At 39.5% G+C, this 17,518-nt stretch overlaps 1 protein-coding gene across 3 annotated transcripts in view; it reads right to left on the bottom strand.

The window, feature by feature from the left end:
• The window catches only part of PSEN1 (presenilin 1), a 73,033-nt gene that overhangs the window by 29,810 nt on the left and 25,705 nt on the right, over window positions 1-17,518 (bottom strand). For all 3 annotated transcript variants that reach the window (XM_086709343.1, XM_025919614.2, XM_086709342.1), the window contains 3 exons: window positions 9,138-9,388; window positions 6,218-6,359; window positions 13-80 (listed from right to left, as the gene is read on the bottom strand). In XM_086709343.1, coding sequence (XP_086565469.1) covers window positions 13-80; window positions 6,218-6,359; window positions 9,138-9,388 — 461 coding nt within the window. The remainder of the gene's footprint in view (window positions 1-12; window positions 81-6,217; window positions 6,360-9,137; window positions 9,389-17,518) is intronic.

Genomic DNA, 17,518 nt, shown 5'->3' on the forward strand with positions numbered 1-17,518 from the left:
TTCACCACTTACCCCAAGTAAATGAATGAGAAAAAGAACAGCAACAACAGAGATGAAATAATAAGCCAGGCATGGATGACCTAGAAAAGAAAGCAGTTCAATGTAACTGACAGATACCATAACCCTACAAAAAGGCAAATTTCTTACTTCAAAAATAATGTATTATTTCTGTATGTGTTATGCTTTTCAAATGGCAGAACTCAAACTGATTTTGGGATCAGTGCATACTTCTATTAGAACTCTTTGGTGCTGAACTACTGCAGAAGAGAAAATTCAGCAAGACATATACAGACCTTGTTCCTTTACAAATATATGAAAATTAAAAAAAATTTTTTTTTTAATGTTTATTTTTGAGAGAGACAGAGTGCAAGTGGGGGAGGGGCAGAGAGAGAGGGAGACACAGAATCTGAAACAGGCTCCAGGCTCTGAACTGTCAGCACAAAGCCCAACGTGGGGCTCAAACCCACGAGCTGCAAGATCATTACCTGAGCCAAAGTCGGACGCTTAACCAACTAAGCCACTCAGGTGCCCCAGAAATATGTGAAATTTTAAAAATAATACAGTCTAAAATGAATTATCAATTCATTTGACTTTTGGGGAACCAAAGGTCCACATTTAAACTTTAAAGGAGCAATATTTTCAATGGAAATTTTTCGTGGTATTTCTGAAATAAATAGAAAAAACTGAATACAATAAAATTGAAAATCAGATATTCCATTAGGTGACTTGTATATGCATACATTAACTGTATTAACAAAAATAAGCCTTTAAATTATATAACCATTTGATGAAATATTCAGAATCTAAAGTTTCAGTAAGTATTAGAACACTTTCTATTTTATTTAACATGGTTCATTACTAAGTAGTAATATTACGAATTCTTTGGAACACTTCTAAGTCCATCATCATGCACAATTCAAACAGCACTATACAAATATTAGTCACTGTTACTCATGTACAGCTTATGAATATGATAGAATCAGAATTTGACTTTTCTCATCTGTTACACAAGATGAACATTTTAAATGTTAATTTTATGTAACAGGTGTATTTGGGAAAATACAATACAACCCAGGGAGCCTGGAGATTTTAAGAACAGAATGGAGAAGCACAAAAAAAACTGTCAAGTAATTTCTAACCAAATTGAAATTATTTTGAGGTGGATACACCCATTATATGCTTCAATCTTTTTTTTTTTTTTTTAATTTTTTTTTTTTCCCAACGTTTATTTATTTTTGGGACAGAGAGAGACAGAGCATGAACGGGGGAGGGGCAGAGAGAGAGGGAGACACAGAATCGGAAACAGGCTCCAGGCTCTGAGCCATCAGCCCAGAGCCCGACGCGGGGCTCGAACTCACGGACCGCGAGATCGTGACCTGGCTGAAGTCGGACGCTTAACCGACTGCGCCACCCAGGCGCCCCATATGCTTCAATCTTTCAATGAAGCTTACTGTTTAATGACAGAAGTTACTTAACCAGTAAATTTTCCAAACATAGTCTCTTACCAGAGTATTATTTTGTCTTCATTAAAAAAAAAAACCTCCCACACCCACCTCCCAGATCCAGTTGTTCCAATAATCAGGCTCTAAGCTATCAAAATCTAGTTGTGATTAAAATGTATGTTAGTTTTTCTTTCTCTTGTGGTTCTGTTTTGATTACCCAAGGTGATCTATGATTGTCTTGAAAGATTTCTGCTGTCTCTTTTTCTTTAGAACAACTTTATAAAATGGTACAATTTGGGGAAAAGTCAAAAGAATGGCTTTACATGGAAGCTGGTATTCCTTGGACATCTGAATATTCTAAACTGACTACCTGAATACAACAAACTTAATTTCTAGTGTTCTTTCACAAAAATTTCCCCCAACAATGTATTATAAAAAATTTTTCAAACATACAGCAAAGTTTAAAGAATTTCACAGTGAATATCCAGCTACCATTCACATTTTGCTATACTTGGCTTTGCAGCATTTCTATCCAGTTCGCCATCTATTAGTCTTTTTTATTTTTAATACATATCAAAGTAAAGTGAAGACACCTATACACTTCCCTCTGAATACTTCAACTTTAGCAAAATATTCTAAAGGGAGCCCTTCCTCTGGTTGGTCTGCAGAAAACCCAGTAAAGCTGAAAGAGCAAAAAGCAACCTCCTTGAGGGCTTCCCAGTCCCTCGCTCCCAAATCTCAGCTACAGAAATAATCCATTACAAAACTAAAAAGTTATATAAAATATTACAAAACAGAAGAGCTTTAACAAGTGGAAGATGTACATTGGTACCCCGTATTAAGTGCTGAATTAAAAAGCAGGAGTAAACACTGAATACTAGAAATTCTCATCTTTCTTGAGATAAGCTCTTTGTTTTTTCAGCAAGGGAACATGGGGGCATTATTTTAAGAAAGCATTTATCTGAAAAGAAAAGCAACATACACGCATAATATTGAGAAGATAAACACTAAAAGAAGGAAACAATTCCCACTGATTGGGGACAAAGTTGTTAATTAACTTTTTTTTTTTTTCAGGTATGTTTTCTGTCTACATGTATAAAGACCTTTTAACAATATTAGAATCAAGTAATATATAGTTTAATATTCTGCCTTTTAAAAATTTTTTTAGTTTATTTTGAGAGAGAGCGAGCAAGCAAGAGAGGGGTAGAGAGAGAATTCCAAGGAGGCTCCGTGCTGTCAGTGCAAAGCCTCCTTGGAATTCTCTCTCTGCCCAATGAGGGGCTTGATCTCATGAACTGTGAGAGATGACCAGAGCTGAAATCAAGAGTCGGATGCTTAACCAACTGAGCTACCCAGGTGCCCCTTAACCTTTTCTTATTCCCAATTTCTTAGGGAATTACAATTTCCAATTTTTTTTCAATTGTAATTTATGCTAGGATAAATATCTTAGCATGCACATATTTTCCTGCATTTCAAATTCTTTATTTCAGATATATCATGAAAGGAAAATTATGGAATCAAAGTGTACAGACTCTTATTACTGACTATTGATATATATTGGCTTAGTGACTTCACACACAAAAAAGCCTGTATTAATCTTTACCAAGTCAATAGGTGAAATGTATCAATTTGTTATTCTAATGTTTCTTGTTTTTCTATTGAGGAAACATATATACACATCTCTCTGTTTCTCTCCTGGCCATCTACATTTCCTTTGTAATTCCTGTGGCTTGGGTTTCTAAAAATTTATAGGATGTTCCTAATTTTTTTTTCTTTTTATAAAGATTTCATTTTTTTAAAAGTAATCTCTACACCCAATGTGGGGCTCAAACTTACAAGCCAGAGGTCAAGGGCCACATGCTCTACCAACCAAGGCAGCCGCCCCTACGTAGGAGCCAGGCGCCCCTACGATGTTCATAATTTTCTTAATAGTTTGAAAGGGCTCTTCATATTGTAAAGATATTAGCCCTTTGTCTGTAATAATGGTTTTTTGTCACTAATGTTATGATTTTCTGAATTATTACCTGAATTCAAAGCCTCTTCTGATGATGACTAAATAGCACTTGCCCTTTTTCTAGAACATCAGGTGGTAAAACAGGCTTTTTTTTCTCATCTTGCAAAAATCCCTAGTTCAGCTTTCCTGTGCTAAATGTTCTGAAAGAAAAGAGCCATGCTTCAGTGTAGAACAGCAGGCATCTCCTCTAAACCCTGAACTAGCCAGGCCGGAAATCATGTGCTTTTGGTAAGTTATATAGTTTCATCTATAACCTGATATGTAATAATTAACTGCCTTTTCAGTCTCTACCTTTTTAAAAGTTTGTTTGGTCTTTTAGCTTCTTGTGCTTCTCACAGACATTGCACAACCAACCACTGACATAACAAATCTTCAGGGTTTATTTCCAAACAGGTCCTGGCAAGTTTCTGAATTTCTGACTCAAAAGCTCCTTTTATTTTACTCTAGGAATCAAAGTAAACAACTTGTTCCTATAGAATTGGCTGTGCCTGCTAAGACTTGAACTTAATGTTAAAAAGCAAAACAAAGCAACACCCATGAACAAATAAATGTAGAAATGTGGCTGAAAATAAACCCTTGCATACTTTCTAAAAGAGTTATATGAGATGTAACTAAAAGATGCACAAAACTGACCAAAAATGTATCAAGAGAGGTTCGAGGTGCCATGGAGTAAAAGCACACCTATCCTGTCTCTCCTGCCAAACGCAACCATAAAACTTGGAGAGAATGCATGCAGCTGCTAGGTGAGGACTCTGAAAAGTGAACAGAGTCAGGTGGGCTGGGGAATGAGAAATAAGTTGATCACTTTTTCCCCTCCAGTACTATCCTCCTCCATTAGAATTCAATGCAGCTCTGACTGGGCATTAGCAAGACAGTGAGAGCTCTAGAAGCCTAGTTCTGGAAAGGAACAGGAAAGAGGTCTCCTAACAAAAAAGAGAATGCAAAAATATCAATTTTGGGTTTTTCCTTTCACCATTCTCTCACATTCAGCCCCCAAAGAATCCTGTGGGGGTGGCAGTGGGGGTTGCAGGAGCCTAAATTTCAGAGGGGAAGTTTCCTCTGTAACCTGGAGGAGCTGTACTTCCCAGAGAGTGGGGCACACTGCACTTCTTTCATTTCTCTCTGTCCTCCCACTTCATGGCCCCATCATTGGTAAAACAAAGCCCCGTCATTGGTAAAATAAAGTCATTTCTAGCTGGAGGAATGGAAAAGGGAGGCCAAAAAACCCAAAAAATACCAGGGAGATCACAGAAAGGAAGAAGCTTAGGAAAGCAAACTTTTAAAGCTGTTATGAACTTTTGGTCCTTCCTAAAGGTGTACAGGTGTGGTTATGACCCTAAACAGGATACAGACTCCCCATAAAACACAAAGAAGAAAAGTAGCATGTAATCTAGATAAGAGTCACAAAGTGAGTCCAGCAGAGCAGAAACATGGACCTAGTAAGTAAACACAGGCAGACAAAGTTATTGTCATGAAGATACTTAAACGGGGAGGAGAAGGCTTTGCAGCAAGGGTTTACATCATTCGCTCTTTGGTTTTCTGAGTATTAATGACACTTGCCATCATCATACACACCTGTCTTCCATCTTTTCCACTTACTAACAATGTCAAGACTACAGATGGCCAACACTTAGGTTAACACTCCCACCCACTCAAACTTTCAACAAGCAAGGTTAAATTCTGCATAATTTTAAAGTTCGTGAACACTGGAAAGGTATTTGATCTTACTAAATACCAGCCAAATGCAAATTAAGGCATTTTGTTTCATCTATAAAAATTAAAATTCAATGCTGGTAAATGTAGGGTAAGACATTCTCATTCTCTACTAGTGTTAAGTACAAACTGATACTATCATTTTGAAAAAGGAATTTTGCACACCATAATGGTTAAAAATATGTAGATAATTCATCCCTGAAATTCTGTGTCTAGGATTTTACCCTAAGGAAATAATGTGAAAAACTGAAAAAGCTCCACAAAGACATTCATTGTTTAGAATAGCAAAAAACTGGAAACAACTTAAATGTCCAACATCAGGGAGATTAGGGAAAGTAAATTACAATACGCTCATTGAGTCAAATGTTATGTAGCCTTTAGACATATTTTCTGAGAATTTATAATATGGAAAAATGCTTATCCCAAAGTGAAAGTTAAGAAAGGACACATACTGATTATACATTTTATCTTAACCATGTTAAAGAATATACAGAAATAAATAGAAGGAAATCGAGTAGACTTCAATATTTGGAAAGTTATCATTCATTTCATTTCTTTGAGAAAGACCCTAAAGGCTCATGACTTATAATAATTTGTGATTTTTCTGAGGCACGCATCTGAAATATGTGCCAGGTGGCAAAAATTCAAGAGTGAATCCCTTAGCTAGCAGGTGAGCTAAGTGGGCAGAGGCTGGGAGTGTTGGGCCTGTGTCTTTCCCGCACAATCTCCCCTGCCCTTATTTCCCGAGGAAAGAACTAGTGCTCCTGCAGGAGAGACAGTAAGGGATGGATGGCTCCCAATACAGAAGTGGGAATATAACCAGTCACCAATGAGTTTAACACCAGGGTCTGAAGGAGGCTCCACTGGCCTGTACTCAAGAAAATCTGAAAATTAAAAATCAAATTTTTAAAGTTAAACTAACAATTAAAAAAAAATTAAAACTCAAAATCAAATCAGTTCTACAACATAAGACCCTTTTGTACAAGACAGGAAAACCCAATCACAAAAAGAACATGGTAGAAACCAAAGCTCCATATCTCACGCTCACCTTATAGCACCTGTATTTATACAGAACCACCAGGAGAATAGTCATGACAACAATGACGCTGATCATGATAGCAGCATTCAGAATTGAGTGTAGGGCTCTCTGCCCCACGGTCTCGGTGTCTTCTGTGAATGGGGTATAGATTCTGTAATAAAACAAAACACAAAAGCCCCAGGTCAAACCACATACCCTCTCCTTGTCTTGTTTCTTTGATTCAAACCGGTATCTTTAAGTGACCTTTCTTCCATCTCAGCAATCTAGCCAAGAATTTTAGCTAAGAAAATTAGCTATACTTTAAAATAAGTGCTTTAGGGTCGCCTGGGTGGCTCAATCGGTTAAGCATCTGACTCTTGGTTTCAGCTCAGGTCATGATCTCATGGTTCATGAGATTGAGCCCCACGTTGGACTCTGTGCTGACAGTGCAGAACCTGCTTGGGATTCTCTCTCTCTCCCTCTCTCTCTGCCCCTCCATGACTCCTGCTGTCTCTCTCTCAAAATAAATAAACTCCAAAAATAATAAATAAATAAATAAATAAATAAATAAATAAATAAATAAATAAAGTGCTTCAAGATAAAAAGAGATATCCAAAATATGGAGAGGTGGACTTCCGTGAACCAGACACTGGCTCCACCTAGTGGATGCTTTATATTGAAATAATTACTCCTCAAATGTTCTTTCTCCATAGCTTATTAGCAATTTGTTAAAGAACTGGGTTCTGCCATATACCGAGGCTACAAACAGTTGTCAGAGGAAGAGGGCTTATAATACAGTGGCTTACAATTATTTTTTTTCACCTATAGGAACTGTTCTGATATAATATATCCATCTTCCCCTTGGTTTCTCATTCACATAAACATGTTTTTATTCCAGGTCCTCAGTCTCCCAGCTAAAAGACTTTTTTCTGACTTCTTTACAGTTAGGTGTGGCCATGAGGCTAAATATGGTCAATGAGTTATAAGCGGATATGTTGTGCTGAACTTCTAAGAAAGGCGTTAATTCTGCTGAGATGTCTTATATCCTCTTCTCTGCCACTCCTTCCTTCCTGTTGTCTGATTTGAAGCCTAGAGCTCCAGTACCAATAAGGAACCTTGAATAACATAAATGATAGAAGCTAAAGGAAAAGGAAAGAAGACTGAATCCTTGAAAAATGTGAAGTCACTATACCAATCTGGACTGAGTACCCAATACCACTCTCTAGGAAACAGAAAAAATATGTATACCATTTAAACCACTTGTTTTCATTTCCTGTAACAGGGTCAGGCAACTTTCTGTAAAGAACTAGAGAGTACACATTTTTTAAATTTTATTTTATTTCATTATTTATTTTAGAGACAGAGAGAGTGCAGGCATGGGTGGGAGAGAGGAGGAGGAGGAGGAGGAGGAGGAGGAGGAGGAGGAGGAGGAGGAGGAGAAGAAAGAGAGAGAGAGAGAGAGTGAATTTTAAGCAGACTCCACACTCTGCACAAAGCCCAATGCAGGACTCGATCCCACAACCCTGGGATCATGACCTGAGCTGATATCAAAAGTAGGGATGCTCAACTGACTGAGCCACCCAGGCACCCCAAGAGAGTACATATTTTAAATTTTGCCATATGGTCTCTGTTCCAACCACTGAACCCTGCCACTGTAGTGTGAAGTCAGTATGAAGACAGCCATAGACAATATATAAATGAATGAACATGGTTGTGTTTCAGTAAAAGTTTATTTATAAAAACAGGTGGCAGGCGGATCTGTCCTTTGGACTATGGCTTACTAACCCTTGTTCTATAACATGTAGCCCAAACTAACTCTAACGTATACAGATAATATTACCTAGTCTCTTTTGGCTACTGTCTCCAATCCCTGCCCTTTACTCATTATCTTAGCGTTTCTTCCAAATCATTACAAGTTTGGCTTTCAGAACACCACACAGTTCGCTAATTTCAAATTCTAAAATTCACTTAAAACTCTGTTTGAGCCCAATGGGAGTCCCTGAGACAGAACTAGGTGAATCTGAAAGCATTTTTCTTAAAGGCAAAGGGGTCGTACCAACAGCACCAGAGAATCAACACAACAGTCTCCCAAGAGTCTAGAGAATGCCAGCTTGTATTAATTCTTCATCCTTTCATTTAATGACTTTTTACTGAGCATTTATTACATAACTAGCCCTGGACACTAGTTGCCCTCATAAGCCTTACAGTATAGAAGGAAACCAGGCTTTAAATACTGTAAATAAGTAACAGATTTGCATCTTGTGACAGGTGAAAAAGAACAGGTTGCTATGAGAAAGAACATCAGGAAGGACCTAATTCTCTTATGAGGATCAGGGCAATTATCTTTGAGTACTTAGACATTTAAGGGAAGATGAGAAAGATGAGAGGAATTAATCCATCAAAGTTAAAAAGGAGGAGCACCTGGGTGGCTCCATAGGTTGAGCATCTGACTCGGTTTTGGCTCACGTCACGATGATCTTGTGATTCATGGGATTGAGCACAGAGCCTGCTTGAGATTCTTTCTCTCCCTCTCTCTCTGCCCCTCCCCCAATCACACACACATATGCTCCCTCCCTCTCTCTCTCTCAAATAAATACACATTTTTTAAAAAGCCAGAAAAGGAAAGAACCTTCCAGCAGAACAATGGGACCAATGGCCCTGAGGTGGAAAAAAACCAGTATTCAATTCTTTACCTGCTCAATTCCAAATAAATTCAGCTCTATCCAGTGATACCATACATGAAATAAAATTCTGTAGCTCTCATTTTCTCTACTTAAAGCATCAAGTAATAATCACCCCTCATTATCTCAACTGCTTCTGGCTGTCAGAGAGAATGAACTCTCTAGCCTTTGTGTCCCTTCAGAGCAGAGGCCACCAAAGTGATAATGACACAGAATGAAGAAAAGCCGTATCAGCCTTGAGAATGATAAAACAAAACACTCATACATACAGCTGTCCATCCTTCCGGGTATAGAAGCTGACTGATTTGATGGTAGCCACGACCACCACCATACAGAGGGTCACCGGGACAAAGAGCATGATCACATGTTTGGCGCCATATTTCAACGTCAGCTCTTCATCTTCTTCTTCATCTTGTTCCACCACCTGCCGTGAGTTACCCTGGGGTCGTCCGTTAGATAGCTCAGGGTTGCCACGCCTCCGCCTTTCACTGCTATGCTCAAGCCGTTCTCTACTGTCATTCTAAAAGCACAAGAGGAACTATTTTCAGTAAGTCAGACTCCCCAGAATCAAGGTATTCTATATTAAACACAGAAAACATAACAATTAGACCTGAGATTAAGAAGAGGCCCATCATTACTTGAGTTCTGAAAGTCTGAGGCAAAAAGAATCAATTCACAAGAGATGTGCAGTTTAAGTCTAGATTTTATTCGCCACTGACCAGTGAAGGAACCCAGGTCCTCTCTCTCACCTGGCTCTTAGGTTACCTCATTCTCACCTTCCATTCTCAACCTAAAGCAATTGTACTCATCCTCTGAGGTTTGGCTTAAAAACTGACACCTGTGTGAAAACTTTATTTGCTAATGCTTACAAGCACAGTAATCTCACCTTTCTCAAAATTATAAAGTGCTTTCTATCTGAGGTTTCTTTCATACCAGTTTTACAAGGAACTGTCTCACCTTCTTAATTTTAAGTAAGCTCTACACCAAATGTGGGGCTCGAACTCATGACCCGGAGATCCAGAGTAGCATGCTCCACCGCTGAGCTAGGCAGGCACCCTTCACCTTCATTATTAATAAGATTTAAAATCCCTGTGCTGGGGGCACCTGGGTGGCTCAGTCCGTTGAGTGTCCAACTTTGACTCAAGTCATGATCTCATGTCTATGGGTTCAAACCCAGTATTGGGCTCTGTGCTGACAGTTCAGACCCTGAAGCCTGCTTTGGATTCTGTCTCCCTCTCTCTTTGCCCCACCCCTGCTGGCGCTCTGTCTCTCAAAAAATAAAACATTAAAAAAAGTTAAAAAATAAACAAAATCCTTATAGTGATATACAAGGGATCTATTTCTTACAATTTCATGTAAATCTACAATTCTCTCAAAAAATTTACTTAGGGGCATGTGGGTGGCTCAGTCAGCTGGGCGTCTGACTTTGGCTCATGTAATGATCTTATGGTTTATGAGTTACAGCCCTGCATTGGGTTCTGTGCTGAGCTCAGAGCCTGGAGCCTGCTTCAGATTCTGTCTCCCTCTCTCTCTGACTCTCCTCCACTTGTGTTCTCTCTCTCAAAATAAACATTTAAAAAAGTGTACAAAAATTATTTAAAGGATTCTTAAAAATCTTTAGAGAGAGATAAAATTAGGCCTTATACAATTCTGATACCCCTCACCTTGCCTGTATTAGAGGCAACAATAAATATTTGATGAATGACAGAATAAAACTAGAACCTTCCTTAGATTCTACTTTCCTCAGTCTCTTAATCCAAACACTATTTTCATCCTTGCCCTGGGTTTACCCTTTCTTACTCTTCAAGTTCAACTTCCTTTTTGTTATCATTGTTCATATATTTTTAAAATTTAAATTCAAGTCAGTTAACATACAGTGCAGTATTGGTTTCCGGAGTAGAAACCAGTGATTCATCACTTACATATAGCACCCAGAGCTCATCCCAACAGCACCCTCCTTAATACCCATCACCCATTTAGCCCATCCCCCCACAGACCTCCCCTCTAGTAACCCATTTCTTGTCTGTATTTAAGAGGCTAATATGGTTTGCCTCTCTCTCTGTTTTTATCACATTTTATTTTTCCTTCCCTTCCCTTATGTTCATCCATTTTGTTTCTTAAATTCCACATACTTGTCTTTCTCTGTCTTACTTCGCTTATCACTGTTCATATCTAAAACTCAGTTTTTGTAAAGGGGAGAGTGGATACCAAGAGTATTAACAACAGTAACAAAAATAATAAATAACAGGAGAAAAAGAACAACACTCCTCTTCCCAGATAAGTACAGAATAGGAGATGAAAGCAGACTGATAGTCACTGTTGCTGGTAAAACGTAATCTGCTTGGTTAAGCACCCTACTGTTGGTTTCAGATCAGGTCATGATCTCGCGGCTCGTGGGTTCAACCCCCACATCAGGTTCTGTGATGGTAGTTTGGAGCCTGCTTGGGATTCTCTCTCTCTCTCTCTCTCTCTCTCTCTCTCTCTGTCTCTCTCTCTGCCCCTCCCCTACCCACACTGTGTCAGTCTGTCTCCAAATATACAAATACACTTAAAAAAAAAAGAAGAAGAACAACAACAACAACAACAACAGGTTCTCTTAGGGGCACCTAGGTGGCTCAGTCTGTTGAGTGACCAACTCTTGATTTTGGCTCAGGTCATGATCTTACAGTCATGGGATTGATCTCATGGGTGTGGGATTGAGCCCCATGTGTGGAGCCTGCTTAAGATCCTCCCTCTCCCTCTTTCTCTGCCCCTTCCCTGCTTGCACATATGTGCACGTGTGCGCGCTCTCTCTCTCTCTCAAAATAAAGAAAGAACAGGTTCCCTTGGGAAAATCATGTGAGAACATGCCACTTTTACCTTGTTTTTGACTAAGTATTACTGTTATTCATTAAAAATACATTATAATCTTAATAACAGCTCAACATTATTACAATGTACTGGAGATTGTGATATGTGCTTTATGTTAAATTCTCACAGCCTCTCGTCATCACCACTTTATAGACAGGGGAATGGCCATAGCTAGGAAGCATTACAGAGAGGGTTTGAACCCAGGCATGCCCAACTACAGATATCAAGCTCTTTTAAATTTTTTTTTTATTTTCATTTTTGAGAGAGAGAGAGAGAAAGAGAGAGAGCGCGTGCGCGCGCCTGAGTGGGCAGGGGCAGAGAGACAGAGACATAGAATCTGAAGCAGGCTCCAGGCTCTGAGCAAACAGCACAGAGCCCAGCATGGGGCTTGAATCCATGAGCCACGAGATCATGACCTGGCCCAAGTCAGATGCCCAATGGACTGAGCCACCCAGGAGCCCCCCAGAAAACAAGCTCTTAACCACCTCTCAATGTGCTGTTCACAAGACAACATGGGAGCTCTGCAGACTCAGTGTGGGCTGAGTTCTCTTTTACTTCATTTGGATATATTCATCCCTTAAGTAATTATCAAAATTCTATATTCTAGGTACTATACTGTGGCAATACTGAAATTAAAAAGATCTAGATGCTGTCCTCAAAAAGATCATAAAGTTAGCTTTAATACAGGATAACTATTACAAAAGAGACATGAACAAAGTGCTGCAGGACTGATCATTCCATGTGGTCAAGAAAGGCAAGGTAAATATACAATTCCTGAGCAGAAGAGTGACTGTGGTGAATGGAAGGTGAATGGGCTCCAAGCAGACATGACTGTGGGACTGAGGTGTGAAGTTAAAGAGCAAGGCCTACACAGAAAACCAGTGAGTACGCCTGAGCTGGCTGGGAAACAGTCTGTCAGGGCTGCTTGCAGGAAAAGGTTAGGAACAGGTTGTAAAGAACCTCATTTGCCATGCCCAAGGTCTTTAGACTTTGTCCTGTAGACAATAAAAAGTCATAAAAATTGCTGGGGTGCCTGGGCAACTCAGTCAGTTAAGTGTCAACTTCAGCTCAGGTCATGATCTCACGGTTTGTGCGTTTGAGCCCCACGCAGGGCTCTGTGCTGACAACTGGGAGTCTGGAGACTGCCTCGGATTGTGTGTCTCCCTCTCTCTCTCTGCCCTTCCCTAGCTCTTGCTCTCTCTCTCTCTCTCTCTCTCTCTCTCTCCCCTGCTCTCTCAAAAATAAATAAATAAATAAAATTTATTTATTTATTTTTGGATTTTTATTTATTTTTAGGTTTAGGTTTTTTTCCTTTCATGTCTTTTATTTTTATTTAAATATATGAAATTTATTGTCAAATTGGTTTCCATACAACACCCAGTGCTCATCCCAAAAGATGCCCTCCTCAATGCCCATCACCCACCCTCCCCTACCTCCCACCCCCCATCTACCACAAATAAATTTTTAAAAATTAATTTAAAAAGTCATAAAAATTGTTAAGGTTGAGGAAGCGACACATTAGATTATGTTTCATTTTGGAGAAACCTGGTAGAGTGATGACGAAAAACAGATGTATAAGAGGTATTTCAGAAGCAGAACTGACCAGGTTTTGTGGCAAATTCCATGTGGATGGTCAGGAAGGAGTCAAGGATGATCCTAGAGGTTTCTAGCATAAGGGATTAGGAAGGTGGTAATGGCACTAACAGAGCAAGGAACACAAGAAGATGGGCAGGCTGGAGGAAAGGTTTATGTGAGGCACCTGCAACCAGGCAGCAAAGTCCAAGGGTAGTTAAGAATACCAAGCCCAAGGGCACCTGGGTGACAATCAGTTGAATGTCTGACTCTTGATTTCGGCTCAGGTTTGAGTTCGAGCCCCTCATCAGGCTCTGCAATGACAGCGCAGAGGCTGCTTGGGATTCTCTCTCTCCTCTCTGCCGTGTGAGAGATCACACGCTCTCTCTCAAAATAAAAAAACTCAAAAAAAAAGTTAAAAAAAAATTCCAAGCTCAGAAGGGAGTTGGGGGAAGTCATTAGTTTCTATAGTTATGTAAATGGATGAAATCTCAGGGACAGTGTATAGATGGAAAGCAGGAACAGTATGGACTTGCTGGTCATTATGTAATGCAACAAGGCGGGGGGGGGGGGGGGGGGGGCCGGCAGACAAAGGGGGATGACGACCAAGGAGAAAAGTGAATAACCTCTAAACTTCAGCAGCAGGTGATAGGAGAAAAACCAGCCAAAGAGATTAAGAGAATAGGGGGGAGCCTGGGCGGTTCAGTCAGTTAAGTGTTTGACTCTTGATTTCAGCTCAGGCCACGCTCGCACTGCTGGTGGGTTTTCAAGCCCCACATTGGGCTCTGTGCTGGCAGTGCGGAGCCTGCTTGGGATTCTCTCCTGCTCCTCCTCTGCTCCTCCCCTGTTCATGCACACTCTGACTCTAGCTCTCTCAAAGTAAATAAGTATTAAAGAAAAAAAGAATGCTACATTAAAAAAAAAAAAAAAAGAATAGGGGAGAGGAACCCAGGAACCCAGAAATTCCAGGAACCAATACATCACAGAAGCCAAAGGAGAAGTACATTTCAGAGGTGTCATCAACAGTCAGGCTGTATGAGAAATGAAAAGCCACCGAATTTAGCAGCAGGAAGTTGGCCAATATTTTTACAAAAGTAATAAAAAGGGAAGTCAGATCATAAATCATAATAAACTGGGGAATGAATGGAAACTGAGAAATTAAAGGCAATCATTCTTTGAAGCAAAAAAATTTTTAAAAGATGTGACAACAGAAGGGATTCACATTTGAAAACATTTTAGGGGTGTTAGAGATTTGAATGTACTTATCAAGTCACAGTAAAGAGTTAGGACTAGTGGAAGAGACTGATGATATCAGCCAGGGAATAGGGTAGGGGATAAATGGGGGGAACAAAGGATCGAGGAGTTGGCCTTACAAAGGAACTGATGCCCTCTACTTCAGCCTGGAGGTCAGGAAGTAACTCTTTGACCTCACAGAGAAAGTATTTATGAAGACTCTCAAACCCTATGAGGAATGGGAAGGAAACTATTCCAAAGCACCAAAGGTAGAAATATATATACCACTCAACAAGAAAGATAATTTTTGCTGAACACACATCACTGGAGTGACCAAGTCCAGTAGGAAGGAAATGAAGGCTCGGGAAGACAGGGACACAGTGTGACAAGTAGCTGAGGAGCAAAGAGTTGAGGGAATTCATATTTCTATTTTCTCTAAAGGAGGTGATGAAGTCATATGCTGATAAGAATGTTATGTTTGTGACTAGTGTTCAGCAATACAATTATAACCAACTTAATGGGTCGATTAATGTGCAGAATAAACTAAAATACAAATATGGGTGCCTAGGGGGCTTAGTCTGTTGCGTCCAACTTTGGCTCAGGTCATGATCTTGAGGTTCTGAGTTAGAGACCCACATCAGACTTGTTGCTGTCAGTGCAGAGCCCTCTCGGTTTCAGATTCTCTGTCTCCCTCTCTGCCCCTCCCCAGCCTGCTCTCTCTCTCTCAAAAATAAACATTAAAAAAAAAAAACCTAAAATACAAATAATAATAGCTCTCTCTATATAGTATTTGATCATTTACAAAACATGCTCACATCATCTCATTTATTCTTTTCCTATGTTGAAAAAGATTTTGGTAGATGAACACTAAAACAATTTGTTCAAAATCTCAAGTCCAACAGCAGAGGCAGGAATCAAATTGAGGTCTCTTGCTTTTGAAATCTGTTCTTTCTAGGGCACCACAGCTGTCCTATTAGGCTCCATGAACAGTGTAATTGGGTAAGTCTAGCATGAAAGAGGCAATCATAATATGTTCTTTCACAGTACTCAACTGGATGTTCCAGTTTATAATGAACGCCAACCCCACCCTGCCCTGCCCTTGAAGCTGATATGGGATGCTAGAGCACTGTCTAATGAACCCTTCCTCTTTATAGTACCTCAGATACTATTCTTAAAACTGACTATAGGTTTTAAATTTTTTTAATAAAATTTATTTAAACAAGTAAAACTTTCACATGGTTCTAAAGTCAAAGAGTATAAGAAGTAAGAAAATCTCCCAGTAACTCTCTACTTAGTTGTCTCATCCTCCAGGTTACCAGTCATTGTTCTCTGCAAATCCTTTCAAAGTTTCTTTATGTATATACAAGCAAATACAATATATATTCTCATTCTGCCTTAACACAGAAATGGTAGCACAATAAATGCACTCTGTATTTTTATTTCTTTGCTTAACTACGGATCTTAGAGATTTTTTTACACACCAGTACATAAAGTACATCCTCATTCCTTGAAAAAAAAAAACAACTTAAACCAGCTACATAACTAGTGTATGAATGTATCGTAATTTATTAGGCCAATCCCTAAAGACGGACATTTAACTTCCTTCCAACTTTTTGCCATTTACAAACACTGCTACAATGAAGTCCCCCTGCAAGTTATTTCACATGTGCGGAACATATTTATTTGCAGGTAAGTTTTCTGAACTAAAACTGCTGGGTCAAAGTACAAACACATTTGAAGTCCTGATACAATTGCCAAACCCCACTCCCTACAGGTTGTGCCAATTTAAAGACTCAACAGTATAGAAGAGTTCCTATCTCAACAAGCCCTTGTCAACACAGTAAACTATGAAATGCTTGGCTTTTTACCAATTTGATAGGTTAAATATGGGCTCGCAGTATAATTTTAACTTCTATTTCTTTTATTATTAGGAAAGATGAGCATTTTTTTTCTATTAACTAAGTATTCATATCCTTTGCCATTGGCTTATGCTACTTAGAACCATATTTGGTACTTTGTTTTAGTTTCTAGGTATAATTACTACACTTACTAATTAATTTTTTAAAAAGTGAATGCTCGGGGCGCCTGGATGGCTCGGTCGGTTAAGCTTCCGACTTCGGCTCAGGTCATGATCTCACGGTCTGTGAGTTCGAGCCCCGCGTCAGGCTCTGTGCTGACAGCTCGGAGCCTGGAGCCTGTTTCAGATTCTGTGTCTCCCTCTCTCTCTGCCCCTCCCCTGTTCATGCTCTGCCTCTGTCTCAAAAATAAATAAACGTTAAAAAAAAATTAAAAAAAAAAAGTGAATGCCAGATATATAGGAGACAAAGGACAGATAAGGTATTTGTTCTCATGAACTGATTTCAAACAGGGGGAGAGAGGTAATAAATGTGGGATGGTACTATAACAGGGTGATGTGATAAAAAAATACGTGGGATGGGACTACTTTTAGATAATGTGGTCAGATAATATCTTCCTGAGGAAGTGGTATTTGAGCTGAGACCTGAAGGATGAAAAGATATGAAAGGCCTACTGTAAAGGATGAACTCAGCAGGTCAAGGGGTGTCCAACCCCTGTACATACCGAAGAAAGATTTGGCCTAGTTCCTGGGCGATAACCTCTAAGCCTTTGGAATATCCTGCCTGTTAAGAGTGTTTTTATTTACATGAAGCTTTGGGTCACATTGCTAACAATGTGATCTATGGTGGAAGTCTTGGGCCACAAGGTATCTGCTTGACCTTGGGAGGGGCTGGAGAACTATGGTCAGTCATGTCTACACGACCAACAGCCAATAAAACTCCTGGACACCAAAGCTCAAGTAAGCTTCCTGGTTGGCAATACTCTGCATGTTGTCACATGCTGTTCCTGGAAGAATTAAGTACTGCTCCTCCAACTCCGCTGGGAGAAAACAACTGGAAGCTTGTGCCCGGTATCTCCTGGACTCTGCCCTACATGCATTTTTCTAATTTTAATTTGTATCCTTTCTCTATAATAAACT

The sequence above is a fragment of the Puma concolor genome, chromosome B3 (genome assembly GCF_028749965.1).
Source record: "Puma concolor isolate L17-30 chromosome B3, mPumCon1.1.hap2, whole genome shotgun sequence".
Classification (NCBI taxonomy): Eukaryota; Metazoa; Chordata; class Mammalia; order Carnivora; family Felidae; genus Puma; species Puma concolor.